The sequence below is a fragment of the Scleropages formosus genome, chromosome 24, assembly GCF_900964775.1.
Source record: "Scleropages formosus chromosome 24, fSclFor1.1, whole genome shotgun sequence".
Classification (NCBI taxonomy): Eukaryota; Metazoa; Chordata; class Actinopteri; order Osteoglossiformes; family Osteoglossidae; genus Scleropages; species Scleropages formosus.
Window position 1 is genome coordinate 18,075,105 of NC_041829.1, and position 13,971 is coordinate 18,089,075.

A 13,971-nucleotide genomic window follows, 5' to 3' on the forward strand; every position below is an offset into this window, starting at 1 on the left:
TGCACTGATGTATGGATGAGTGACCCATTGTAAGTGGTGTATCTAGCAGTGTAAGTCACCGCGGTGAATAAGGTGTGTGGGCTGATGACGCTACATAGAGTTCATTGGAAGTCGCTTTGGATAAAAGTGTCCGCTGAATAAATAAATGTAAACATGTGCTCACGCTCCGGGTGCTGGTGTGAGGACTGCTGAGGAACATGTTACCTTCTTTGTGTTCTACTTGACCACATCTATTCTCATCTCTTTAAAACAGAGGTCATTAACCTGAGGTCCGCAGACCCGAGATTCAAGGGGCTCCGTGAATTTGGATGGGGAAAAATGTACAACTTTATTTTCATCAATCTGTAACCGAAATTTAGCATTTCCTCCAATGATGAATTTTTAAAAAGTATTTTCCCGTTTCATTATAACAGGTTTCCTTTGTAACCATATGTATTTTATTTTATGCATTTAAATACGTTATTCTGAGGGGGGTCCAAGGGCTTCCCCAGCTTCCTTAAAGGGGTCGATGCAATGAAAAGGTAAAGAACCCCTGCTTTCCAACATCTGAGAGAGGAATGCTGTAATAAATAAATAAATAAATAAATAAATAAATAAATAAATAAAGCCACGGTACAAATGTGGCCGAATGCCCAACAAGTCCTTACTAGTACATGTCCACTGAGAAGCCAACTCCCCTTCCACTGAAATCTGTGTCTCTGTGGGGTCACCTAGAATCGAATGGTCACGGTGCTGCAATGATGGTTTCTTTTCCCAAAATTTCCAAAAAGGGACGGTCGAAGATAGAGCCATGCTGCCTGCTCTCACTTTGCTCATTATAAATCTGATGTTAATCCGATCACTTTTAGAACTTCAACAGAACATACGCCTGCTTTTTGTGATCCCTCAGAAATGCGCAAATTAAATGCATGGCAATTGGCATAAATCACCTTGCCTGCATCAAACCGGATAGGAACCAAAACTCACTAAAATGCCAAAGTCCCAATTACATACCTATATTATTATAAATAGGCCTCCAAAACTACATTTCTCGTCCTTCTTCAAGAAAAGCAGGCAATCAGGAGCAGGTCATTTTAATCAAAACGGTCAGACTGTGGCGCGACATTCATCCTAGTCGAAACACAGACCGCGGCGAGCGTCGCCAATTAACGCGCAGCGGAAACCTTCGAAACGCAGAGTGCACGCAAACACACACCCATTGAGAGCAGTTTAATGATGTGCCTTTATAAATAATTACCGTCCTCCTTAATGAGCCGCTCGCGCGCCTCCGCCGTTACACTTTCCCGGACTCCCCAGCGACGGAGGAGCGGAGGGGTGCGGCGCTGCCTACTCATCCCCGTGCGTGGCATGGATTGGCCTCACGGGGACCTGCGGTCCGGTGGTCGAAGACCCTTCCGGAAAGGTGACTCTCCCGTAGTGAGAATGTACCGGAGTGCGTAAAGCTGACACCGTGGGGGTTGGGAGCTGACCTGTGACCTCCCGGTGGCTTTTCACACGCGGAAACCCCCTAAACGCAGTCCCCTCGGACCCCTCGACAATCCGCCGCGGCCCAGCCGCTCTTCTCCGATCGCTCGCAGCTCTGCAGTTATTTCCCACATTCACCGCGGTCTTGTTTTCCACAGCGGTGGGCGCCGGGGAAATTCGCAGAGGCACCCTGTTCAATCTCGCGCAATTTCAGACCTAAAAACGCCACGGCAGGAGGTGATGATAATAATGACCTTCAGCCATCTCTCAAAATCAGCTTAAACGTCCGCATCAACGCCCACTTTGCCGCACGTGATTTCCATCACAGACCTATTGTTACTTCCCGATTTACCTCACCTTCCCTCGACATGTTTCGCGCCCCCTGATAAAAATTGGGCTGAGAGAAGTGAACGGACCGAGTGCGCGTGTGGTCGGCCAGGGGCAGCGATGGTGTCTCTATGGTAACTTACTTAGCCTTGGCTCCAGCGTCCTCATAGCCCTTGTTGGAGACGTCTTCCAGTCCTCCGATCAAGTGCTTAAATGAACTGAAAAGAACGGAAGCAGAGAGTTTAATTTACTGCAACACCCCAGCATACAATGTACTTTACCAGCTTAAGGTCAGTGGTAAACTGTATTTACACAGTGCTGTTTGAGTGCGTCAAGCCCTTGTGTCCCTTCGTTTTACCACGAAATGGTTATTTAATGAGAATCAGTGTCTCATGTGACATAATAGGTGTGTAATGACCAATTCCTTATGATGCTTTAGAGGAAATCGTGTGTGTAGTAGAAACACACAAGTAGTGCAGGTGTAGAAATAAGTGAAGCCCAAGTTGAACTGGTTACACCAAGTAGGTAAATAGAATCTGGTGCATAAATCATTTACTTTACAAGTTTAACATCTAGATTTTCTACATTTATTTTGATCATTTATACAAGAATAATGACCATCCCTATAGAGTTCATATATTTTCCAGTGCAAAATATATTGTCACTTATAAATGTCTTCAAACGAAAGGCAAGCTGGTGCAACCTGGAGTGAAACACACACTAAGAACTGGGATTATTATTATTTATTCATTTAACTCATACTTCAAAGCATCTTATGATGTTGAGTTGGTGCACTAAGCTATTTGGGGTTATCTACTCATTCAGACAGCCGGATCATTTTTACCGCATCAACTCAGGGTAAGCACCTTGGTCACGGCTACTACACCATGAGACGGGTGTTGAACCAGGACCTTCGTTCACAAGACACCTCCAACCCCGACTCTACCTGCTGCCGCACCCGGATCGCAACACATCTATTTCTATGCCTTAAATGTTTTATTGAACAAACCAGTATCCCAGAGCGAAGCACGGCGCTGCCGTTGTATCGCTTCATAAAATATCTAGCCGTGGAAAACAAATATAACCCCAGCCATACGAGTTATGAAAAACCGAGCTGCTGAGCAAATACAGGAGATAATGTAATAATAAATGTAATAATAACATTACAGCCCAGTCTCTTTGCTGTACTTTCTGTCTTATCTCAAATACATGTTTAGTGCTGATCTTTGAGCACACGTGCTGCAGCAGGGAAACCTGTCATTTCTGGATTGTTCTCTCGCGTTTAAGCACTCGGCTACCCGATGGCAGACGGTACACGTTAACTGGGACCCTCAACCGGCAGTGAGGAAGGTGCCTTATATCCGAAGGCAGCGGTCTCACCGGCTGCTCAAACATTGTCAGTTTAACTCTTTGTGTATGACTGAAACCAACTATAATCACCCTCCCCCTACCCTACCCCACCCCACCCCCCAATGCTTGAGCAGTCCATTTCATCTCGTGTTTGTGCAATTATGAAATGTCAACATGACGTTACCATGCACTGAAGACGAGACGGTTATGAAACCACCAGCATGAGACGCACGGCATTAATCCTCGGGGAAGCTTCACCTTCTCGGTATAATTAGGGGTGCCCCACTTTACCGGCACATTCATTTCTCACTTTTTTTTTTTTTTTTAAAAAAAAAAAAAAAAAAAAATATTTAGCAACTAAAAAGCCACAGCAGCCCTTGTTTCATGTGACGCTCAAGAACCCAATTACTTGTGCTAATGACAATTTGTCTGATCGAAAAAGACAGCCGTGGCGCAAAAACGTAAAAAGTGAGCAAGGAGAGGCTGTCAGTTCATTCAAAACACGGAAAAGCACCAAACACCAATTTAAAAGGCAAATGTTTCGCTGGAAGAAATAACTGCAGTTTTGTTTCCCTGTGAAAACATTCAAATTCTTAATGCTGAAGAATTATGCCACTGGTCTCAACTAATCATTTCTATCACGTTATTCAGAAGATAAAGGATATTAACAGATAATGAGAAAACCAAAATCGATGCTCAGCAGGGATGCTCAAGTAGGCCAGAGAGACAGTCACTGTAGTAAAGCACAGAGGTTCTCGGTTCTGGCTCCGTTGTGCTGGAACGGCCTCCCCCTCTCACTCAGAACTGCTGAATCTCCGTCCACATTTACAAAGGGTCTTAAAACTCACCTCTTCCAGACTCACTTGGCTCATCATCTCTTGAGTTCATGTAAGGTGTGAATGTTTCTGCACCATAACTTTAAGATCATGTCCGGATAAACCTTCACACAGCTACTTATGCAGCTACTCGTGTGATGAACATTGGTTCGTATGGTGGAAAGAAACAAACTAACCGCACTTAAGAATCACACGTCTGCATCTAAGTGCCTTTTTCTGCTAATGTAATGAACACATTGTATTTTCTATGAGATGTACGTCGCTCCGGAGAAAAGCATCTGCCAAATGAATACATGTAAATGTAGCTCCACCCGTATCCACCAACCCCCTTCCACACCTTGTAAACGGGTGCTTGTACCACGTCGAGCTCTTCAGTGCTTTTTCGTGCACTGCATAGGACCAACTGCCACATACCACGGTAGAGGACCACACTGGCTCCTCAGGGAAGAGTCTGATTACCAGCCTCATTTCAGTAACAAGGGAAGGTCAGGGTGTCCGCACTAACTTCTCCAACTATGAGGTCTGTCTACCAAATGGTTTCCCCTCATGCTCCTGGAGGCTCCCCAGCATTCTTTAATTCACCTCTCTGGGATCTGCATGGAGACGCCATTTTCACCTGTTGGAAAGTCCATCAGAATAAACTTCCAGCCTTATTCAGTTCCACACGTCTGAGTTCTGCTTGCTGCTCCTGGTAAAATAATCCCAGCATGGGCATGCTCCTGCATGGTGAGGCATATTTTCCTAAGACTGTTTCCCCAAGACAGCAAGTCTGTTCATTATAATACATCTCGAAAAAATACATAAATTCAGCATCACTTTTGCATAATTCCATTTTAATAAGCTACTTTGACTCAGCGCTTGCCACTGCTCTTGTTATCTTGTTCTAATTTTCACACACACTGATTGGTCCCTGAATATTTTTTTTTTTTTTTAAATATTCAAAACACACAAAGTTACTATTTCAATACTGTAAATACAAGGGAACATCTCTTCATAAATTTTGTCCTCATCACAGAAAGAAGGATGAATAATTCAAACATATCAGACATCACAAGTTTGTATTCTGTGTAAAAACCTGCTTTTGCTGTTGGTAACATGACGAGAAAAGGAATAATCACAAATTGTGAAGCTACTTTTTTTTTTTTTTTTATAAATACATCGTGAACATACATTGCAAGTATAACAGTATAAAACACTATACCATCCTTTCCCAAATTACGCCCTTTCAGGCTATGAGAATTCGACTTTACGAGAAGTTTTACTTAAAAGCCCTACTTAGACTTACATTTAATCATTTTGCAGACGCTTTTTTCCAGAGCGACGTACATCTCATGAAAAATACGTGTTTATTATGTTAGCAGAAAGAGACACTTAGATGCAAACGCGTGATTATAAGGCAGTTAATTTTTTTTTACTTTCCACCGTATGAACTAATGTACATCACAAGTAGCTGCATAAAAGTTTATCCAAATATTGACAATTCCTAATTACATTCCTAATAAATTTTTTAAACGTTTACACGACATGAGTAGCTGCTTGAAGGTTTATCCGTCGTTAAACTTGATGTCAAAGTTACTTGACCTTACGAGCCATTTCTTCGCATCTACGAGGACTGAATTCGACTTGAGACTTGGGCTATCGTGCAGTCCTCTTTACAGTTATGGTTTGGCTCCCGGTGCGTTGAGGTCGCACCTCCATCACCTTTCGTTTCACCTGGTACGGTCTCATCAACCATGGCCCCCGGTCACTCTATCGAAACAATGCCGCAATTTTCGCTGAGTGAACATTTGTTACATTGTTTTCATTGATTTCTACCATCTATACTGTTCTGTTTTTCTGTGCTACAGGCTGAATACAGAAACACCGAGTATGACGTGTATGTATACGGACGCTTTGCTCGTGACAATTTAATAAGTGTACTGTATGTAATAACTGTGTCTAAACCGAATCGGTGCAGGTGCGCAGCCATATGGTATTACAGAGTAATGAAAGAAGGGAAAGTGCCTTGTTATGCAATGATAACTAGTGTTAAGTCGAAGCAATTTAGTCCATTGTCATGGCATCTTGTGACATCGTGGCGTAAACGAGAGTCGGTTCAGGAACGATTAAAAAAATAAGACAAAAATTGACGCATGAAAATTAAACTATTGAAACTAATGGTCGTGACGTTTTTTGATTTGTGAGAATTCACCTTAAGAAAGCTGTACTGTTGTTGATACAGGCCATGATAACATTGAGTAAACTTTTTATTTATAATGCTAAAGCTGACCTATGGAAACAGATTAAGATGCTCCAGAGCTGTCACCAAATATTTCGGACAATATAGCTACAAGTTTAGCTTAAGACGCTTGGAGGCCACAGGCAGATGATAGCGCCGGCATCCAGGTCTAATCCCTTCCAAGAAACAAACCTGTGAGAGCAGGGGCTGAGACAGCAAAACCGTCACTGTGTCCTTCTATTTACTGTCCAACACGATTCACTCGTCACACCGCGCAAGAAAACGCTCTTCGTCGTCCCCTCCATCCCAGATCTCGCATTCTGATGGCAGGGAAGCCCAAATATCATAATTAACTGGTGTGGCGGTTAAACCCTGCAGCTCCTAATGGAGAATGTCAGAGACCTTTCGGCTGGACCCCGAAATTGAACGGCTGACTTCCTGCAGCGTGGCCATTTCCTTTCTCTCTGCCTTCTAGCCCGAAAGCAAAATCGCTCCGTTACCGCACCGCTTTCAGAGATCTGCCAGACTTTTCCTGAGCAGAAAACCAATGGGGGTGCATTGATGTGAACGATGGGCAAACGCCATTTTTATGATCGCAGCAATTTAACAGCACAGTTTACAGCATTTCACTCAGCGGCTGAAAATGTCAACGTTTGTCATGCGAACAAAAGCCAGCAATAATCAAAATAGCCGAAGGCCACTAATTCACATATAAGAACTAGGAAAACATCTCCACCTTTTTTTCATTTCATGTGTCACTGTGCTTTTGCTGCTGCTTTTTTTTTTGGTCACTTTATCATTTGCTTTGCAGACACCCTGGAAAATAAATAAATTCATCTGAACTGACCTTATCAATATTCCACCCAGATGATTATCCACAAGTGTGGCTATGCAGCAGTGGGCGTAGAAAAATAAATGACTCTGTATGATCTTTAATTAATTAGAGTGATAAATGGATTAGGATTTATAAGGATTTATGTCCCTCAAAACATGAATAAAACACAGTGAAGCGCATATTAATTCGTGCAGTAAATCCATACAAGCAGGGAATGTGGACCAATTTCGAGAGACGCAAAAATACAGAAGGCAGGCTTTCGTTAATGTGCGACGCATCTTATCAGAATGAAGACGCAGAAGAGACGGAAGAGATACTCACTCTCTGTCAATGACTAAGCAGGTGACGGCTTCCGCCGCGATCACATTGGCAGTCCGGATGTCCTCCCTGTAGTGACATAAAGGAATGAGAAACATGGAAAGTCGCACTCCTCCTTTATATATTTGTATCATTCACTCGTGGCAGGATGGCAACCATTTATTTGGGGAAATTCACATTTTCACATGAATTCACATCTTTTTTTTCCCATTTTTAAAACAAACACTAGAGGATACAGCAGTAAGTAGTATAAAAGTGATCTTGGGAGGAAATACCAAGACAGCTAAATCACGTTACCTGTGTGCCTCTGAGAGATGGAAAAAAACCAAAGAAATTATTGAAAAATGATCAAATATGATTCCTGAGGGTAATGAATAACGTGATGCAAGGTCATGAAACCTTCCAAAAAAAGAAAAGTTTGTAGTGCAAAGACCATATTATAATTCACGAAACCTGCCGGGAACGTCGGGAAACACAAGCTGTTGAGACAACACACAGAACATGACGAGACAAGCTACCCAAAAGTAAAATGCTCATGAGAGACATGAAAATATAATTAAACATATAAATCAGGCTATCAGCTTGTATGACTAGGAGCTGTGTGTCGTGGAGTAAACGCTGAAGGTGTATTACTCTGAACAGCTGTCCACGTGATCACTGGAATCTTCTTCAGTTGGCTCTGAGGAGAATCCAGCCCAGTTGGAGGCATCACTGTCGGATTCTGCGGAGTCCATCACGGCCCCCGGGCCCATACAACACACACCGTGAGCACCGCGGTACGGTCGGTCTGAAAGGCTTTTTTTTTTTTCCACTGGAGGGACTGGCGCCGACAAGCCGCCCTGTTCCGCACCTTCCCAAGGTCGAGGCTGCACGCGAGTAACGGGCGGGACATCTGACTGAACGAGTGTGCGAGGAGAGCCGGGTGCGAAGCGAGACGTACGAGTTTGGGGGGGTGGGGGGCATGAGCGAAGGAGATAGTACCCTTTGCTTTGCTCCCAGTTGGCAGATCGCTAGCACCGGTCACATCACGCTGGGGAAAAGGAGGCTGCTCAGACACTGACAGATAAATCCAGCACCTGCTCTATGGGAGCTGAGGCCTCTTACCAGAGAAAAGGATCTTTCTTCTCCGCCACCGTCTGTAATTGGCTTTCTGGCACGGACAAAAAAAAAGCCATTTTCATTTTTGCTGCCTTTAATAATTAATATTTGCTTGTTTGGGATACATAATTCACCGTGCCATCTGTAATAAAGGAGTCACTCTATCCCTTTAGTGAAAGGAGTTTTGCAGCTGAAATTAAATATGCTTTTAGACCTTGTCATCAGCAGCTCCCCCCATGTAAATTTTCCCATTTACAAGCAAGTTCTGTTAAACACCCATGTGGGATCTGGTGTAAGAAAGATCTTTAAATACTATATCAAGATGTTTATGGTATAAAGCAGAAAAAGGGTTTTTTTTTTATTATTAAATAGTTCATGCCAGTTATAAATATGCATGATTTCCAGATTTTACACTACCAGGAACTGCAGCTGAGAAACTGGCTGAAAAATAACTGTGTGCTTAGATGGATAAAACTTGCATAAAACTTTATTTACCTGCCAGAAGGAATTAGGAGTTCAGACACCTATTAGTATTACATATGAATCTTGTGTCACTAATTGTTTTTGGCAGAATGTCTGGTAAATATAAATAAGGGAGCAGCACCAGACATGACTCAGATTGCCTTGCTTCCAGACCATGGGCTGAATTGTTTTCACTCATCATCCTAGTTATGTGGCCACGCTGTTTGCCAAATACTTACATTTATTACAAAGCACTGTTTGATTACCTTACATCACACCTGTTTTCAAACTAGTACTGTTTCCCATGTCGCTTCTCAGAAAATATTATGACAGCACCTACCATGAATAGAGACAACTTCCAACAAGTTGTCCTTTAGATATTACTTACAAGAAAGAACCAGCCACGCAAATTAAGAACTGTATATGTAAGAAGGAGCCAGAGAGGGAGATCGGGTAGGGTAGTGGTTAGAGCTGCTGCCCTGGGATCCAAAGGTTGCAGGTTCAATTCCCACCTCCAACTCTAGTACTCTTGACCAAGGTACTTACCCTAAATTGCTCCAGTAAAATTACCAAGGTGTGTAAATAACTAAGCTTGTAATAATTATAACATTATAAGTTGCTTTGGAGAAAAGCATCAGCTAAATGTAATGTGTTTATTAATGAATAGTAGTTTTATTTTTCCCTTTACAGTACAAACCAGTTAATAATGCCATTCGTGGGGCTCGGCGGCAGAAATCCAGCGCGTCTGTTAAAGCACTGCTGACAAATATGAGCAAATGTTCTGCAAACTGCAACTCGACGCTAGCGTCGTTTTCGTTAGACGTCATCTTTCTTCTGGATTCAGCGTATTTAGCTAAATTTCGTTATTTGGAAATGTCATACGGTATTTTTAGAGCTGTAGTTTCTCCATGGAAACTAAGGTAAACCGCCTCGCCTCATATTTTAAGTGGTCCGTCAGGGACCGGGAGAGCCGACCCCAACACCACATGCACAGAGTGCTCCAAAGGCTGATCTCCCAGCCGAGCGAGAAGCACGTGGTAGAATCATATAGCACGAGTGTGAAGCAAATACATTCAGTGTATCTGAGAAGTACGAAAACACCCCGCCGGCTTTATTCTGTATACGGAGAAGCTCGAGAGCACCGTGGCGTGATGCCTTGAGATCCACAGGGAATTTGCTTGAGTAACATTCACGTTTTTTGAAAGCCTTCCTGCTTGCCCTTGGATATTTAGGAGGGGAGAGAAAAAAAAAAAAAAAAACACTTATCTGACACTGAGCCAGCTGTTCCAAAATGTTTGGCTTGTCTCAGGAGCTGTGCCAAGGAGACAAGGTGTTTGCTTTCACGAGACAGAAAGAGCGTAGTGAAATTTTCAGGCGCTATCTGGTGTCAGATGGTGCGGAGGACACGTCAACTGACTACTTGCACTATTTTCAATCAACTGTTAGGGCCTTTTCAACGCTCTTTTAAAAGGGAAAACATTTCGCGGCGAAAAGCTGATTTACTACAATTCCGATCACTTCTTTTTGAATAAACTGCACGGTTACGGCAATTTATTTAAAAAGAAATACCAAACAGGACTTGAAAACAAATCTCAGCAGGAGAAAGTTTCAAAGTTTGTGATGAGCTTAAAATCGGCAAAGGGCGATTCGCCGTGTCGCTGCACGGAAGGTGGAGATGCGGTGGGAAACAGAAATGTTTTTCATTAAATAGAAAAATTTTTTTATGTTTTCAGTTTCATGTGATGGGAAAACATTTTCTGAGCTCAGTTCAGAGTCAGTTCATCAGCGCTGCCCAGACCCTTCTCTCATTTCCATATTACAGCTCCCTGGGTTCCAGTCCTGCCCCTCTGCACCCACAAGGTACAACTCACTCTATTTACCATTCACACCACACTGAGCAGAAAGGAATTGCTTTCAGTCTTTCAGATGTATTAATCAATCATTTTAAAGCATTTCAAAACAAATTTGTGTTGAACTTAAAACGGTGATCTTTTAAATTACTTGAACAAAGAGAAGAATAAAATTTGTATTCAATATATAACTGAATAATAGACATTCTGAAAAGCACAAGTTTCATTATTATTATTATTATTATTATTATTATTATTATTAATGGAAGGACAGATATTTGGGACCAGAAACGGACCCATATCCATCAAAGGAGCCCAAAAGCAATGTTTTACTATGCAACGGAAACCTGAGGGCAAACTTCTGTGACACACCACCTCCAGATTGGAAATCCGTCCCGTAAGGTGAACAGCTACTTGAAAAAGTTTTCTGCGGGTTCGTTACACCCCTTGAATGCAAAGTGCTGCTTTTTCTGCAGAGACGATGAGTAAAATAACCTCTGCACATACAGTATATATGGGAAGTTACTGGGTGCAGCACGTTCCACCAGACAGCTTGACCCAGCTGCTCCCCCCCACTCCAAAGGCCAAGGATGTCAAACAAACAACTTAATATAAACAACAATGAACGGCAGCATGGTGGCACAGCGGGTAGTATTAGTGGCTCACAGCACCCAGCCCATGTGTTTAGACGTTGGTTCGAACCCAGCTATGTCTGTGTGGAGTTTGCATGTTCTCTTTGTGTCTGTGTGGTTGTAATGAGTGCTCTGGTTTCCTTCCACAGTCCAAAGGCATGCGTTCCTCCTGTGATGGGCTGGCATTCCCTTCACGTTGTACCCTGCCTCACGCCCCATGCCTCCAGGATAGGCTCTGGACCACCATGATCCTGCACTGCACAAGTGGATATTGATAATGGATTGATGGAACGCTTAAAACTGTTTCGCCACAGGGGCCTCCTTTCCCCTTGACACACACAAACCTGGAACAAACTATCCCAACTGTCTGTACGCCCAAGTCTGCCACCATGCGTCTCCACGCCAATCACAGCGCCTCGCCGACTCTCCTCTAATGCACACCGACACCTCACGATGCTCGACGGCTTCAACCTGCTCATCCGCCCTGCTCCACCTGACACCTGGCTGAACACGACAGACAGGACAGGCAGCGATGGATCATTCAGAAGACGCACCTGGCGAGACAGAGCGCGAGAGCATTTGGCATCATTGAGCGGACCTCCGGTTGTACCTCTGAGAAAAGTACTTAACCTGAACGGCTCCAGGAAAATACCCGACAGGAAAGGTGACCGAAATTTGCTCTTGATAAGAGCCTCAGATAAGCTACGACATAATATTAATAAAACATTAATAATCAACCCTACGCCCGGCTTTGGCCTATTCATAATATTCAATAATTCCATGCAATTTCATCAGCCGAGCGCGCTGGAGAGACTACTCAGGATAATCATTCACCGGCGATACCTCCACCAGGAGCTGAGGCCGGGGGCCATCCCCCCCCCCCCCGTAGGTCCTCGGAAATTGCTTATGTAAGAAAAATCACTTTGCAAATATTGTCTGAGATCAAAGACGCATCCTCGAGCAAACAGAACAACCTTTTGAGCCTCCGATTGTTCCGCAGAACACGCTTGCGCACAAGATTTCCTTATATTAAGACCACGGCACAAGACGCAAGAAGATCAAAAGCGGACGAGAAGGAGCCTCTTCACACCTTTTGAAAATAAAACTCGTGCACCATTTAGTATATTAAAATGTCTTTCTAGAACAATCCTCAGACAAACATCAAAGCTGCAGACAACAGAGGGGAAACAACACTCTGCATAGTATGAATCTGGTCAAAAATAATACGCTGCATCCCCACGCGGCACCGGGGAGGGGAAAAAAAAAAAAAACGTTAATCATGCGGAAACCAATAATAAACTTGTCGTGACGCGGTATTTATAGGTGCTCCGTGCATCGAACACTTCAGCGAACCACTTGTAGGAGAAAGAAAATGCTTGCAAAACACAGATTGCTCTGTGCCACTGTTACCCTGCTGTTATGGACTGATTAATAAATGAAATGTCTCGATGACATATTTGCAGGTCGATCCAGAGCGACTGCTCCCTGCTGCTGGCTGTGACAGCGAGATAACTGAACCCGGAGCCACTAACAAAACACTGCTGAAAAAACACAACGTCGACTGCCACGTTGTCAGTTCGACCGATAACGCGTTACACCAAGAACTGTGAACGAGAACTTTAAAATCAGTAAAATCGTATTAGTCTCATTTATCCTACGTTTTGCATTTCCTACATACAGGCTTGCTCCGTCTCATCAATCCACACCGGTTTTAACCGCATTGGTAAATACTTGGATCCGACTTTGCACACTCCTTCAGCACTTAATCTGCAGGAGAACCGTCAGATTTTTCCCCTCATATCCGGCTCCTGATGCTGCCGTTGAGCCCGTTTCGAGCTCTTATCTGAGCAAGCCACACGTATTGCGGGTGCGACAGCGGACAAACCGAGTCCGGGTTCCAGCGACAGTATCGGTGTCATCAAAACAGCGTAAAAGCAGGATCGTAGCACAAGAGGAAATCTCTTTGCAACCTGGTACCAAGTGTTTGCGGAGGCACTTTCCAGTAGGAGCACTGGAATGGGACAGCAGGACAGTGGAAGGACAGGGGACATCGTGCTGGAGGCAACAGGTAGCGTAGTGGGTCGTGCAAAGCCACCAAATTTGGGTTCTGCAGACCCAGGTTTGAATCCCACCTCCTGCTGAGAACGGTATTTACCCCAAACTGCTCCAGTAAAAATTATCCAGAAGTATAAATGGGTAAACCATTATAAGCAGCTTAACACCTCAAGTCAGAAGTGTCAGCTAAATAAAGAGTAGAAACGCTGGCTATGCTTGGATGCCAACAGATGTCGCTGTGCTGGTTAAGACAATGGGCTTATTTTGGGGGCGTCCCAAGCCATGAGCTCACACGCAATCTGTGCGCAATCTCTCTCACTCCCTCAGCTCACCACAAGCCTCTGAGTTCTGGCCTTTTCTGGTCCATATTCCCAGTGTGGCCTCCGTGCTTCCTGCCTGATGGAGAGCTTGTGCCCCAGAGGGTATCCCGCATCTCACTCCATTTATCCCTCCCCTAGGGGTGCGGGCCTGATGGAGCACTTTGCTCGCTTCAGCCTGTGAGAAAATCACATCCGGACCCGTGCTC

At 43.9% G+C, this 13,971-nt stretch overlaps 1 protein-coding gene across 2 annotated transcripts in view; it reads right to left on the reverse strand.

The window, feature by feature from the left end:
• prkg1 (protein kinase cGMP-dependent 1) overlaps nucleotides 1-13,971 on the reverse strand; it is a 108,330-nt gene that overhangs the window by 16,157 nt on the left and 78,202 nt on the right. For both annotated transcript variants that reach the window (XM_018761197.2, XM_018761196.2), the window contains exons 8-9: nucleotides 7,352-7,417; nucleotides 1,935-2,009 (exon numbers count right to left, since the gene is read on the reverse strand). In XM_018761197.2, the coding sequence (XP_018616713.1) occupies nucleotides 1,935-2,009; nucleotides 7,352-7,417 (141 nt within the window). The remainder of the gene's footprint in view (nucleotides 1-1,934; nucleotides 2,010-7,351; nucleotides 7,418-13,971) is intronic.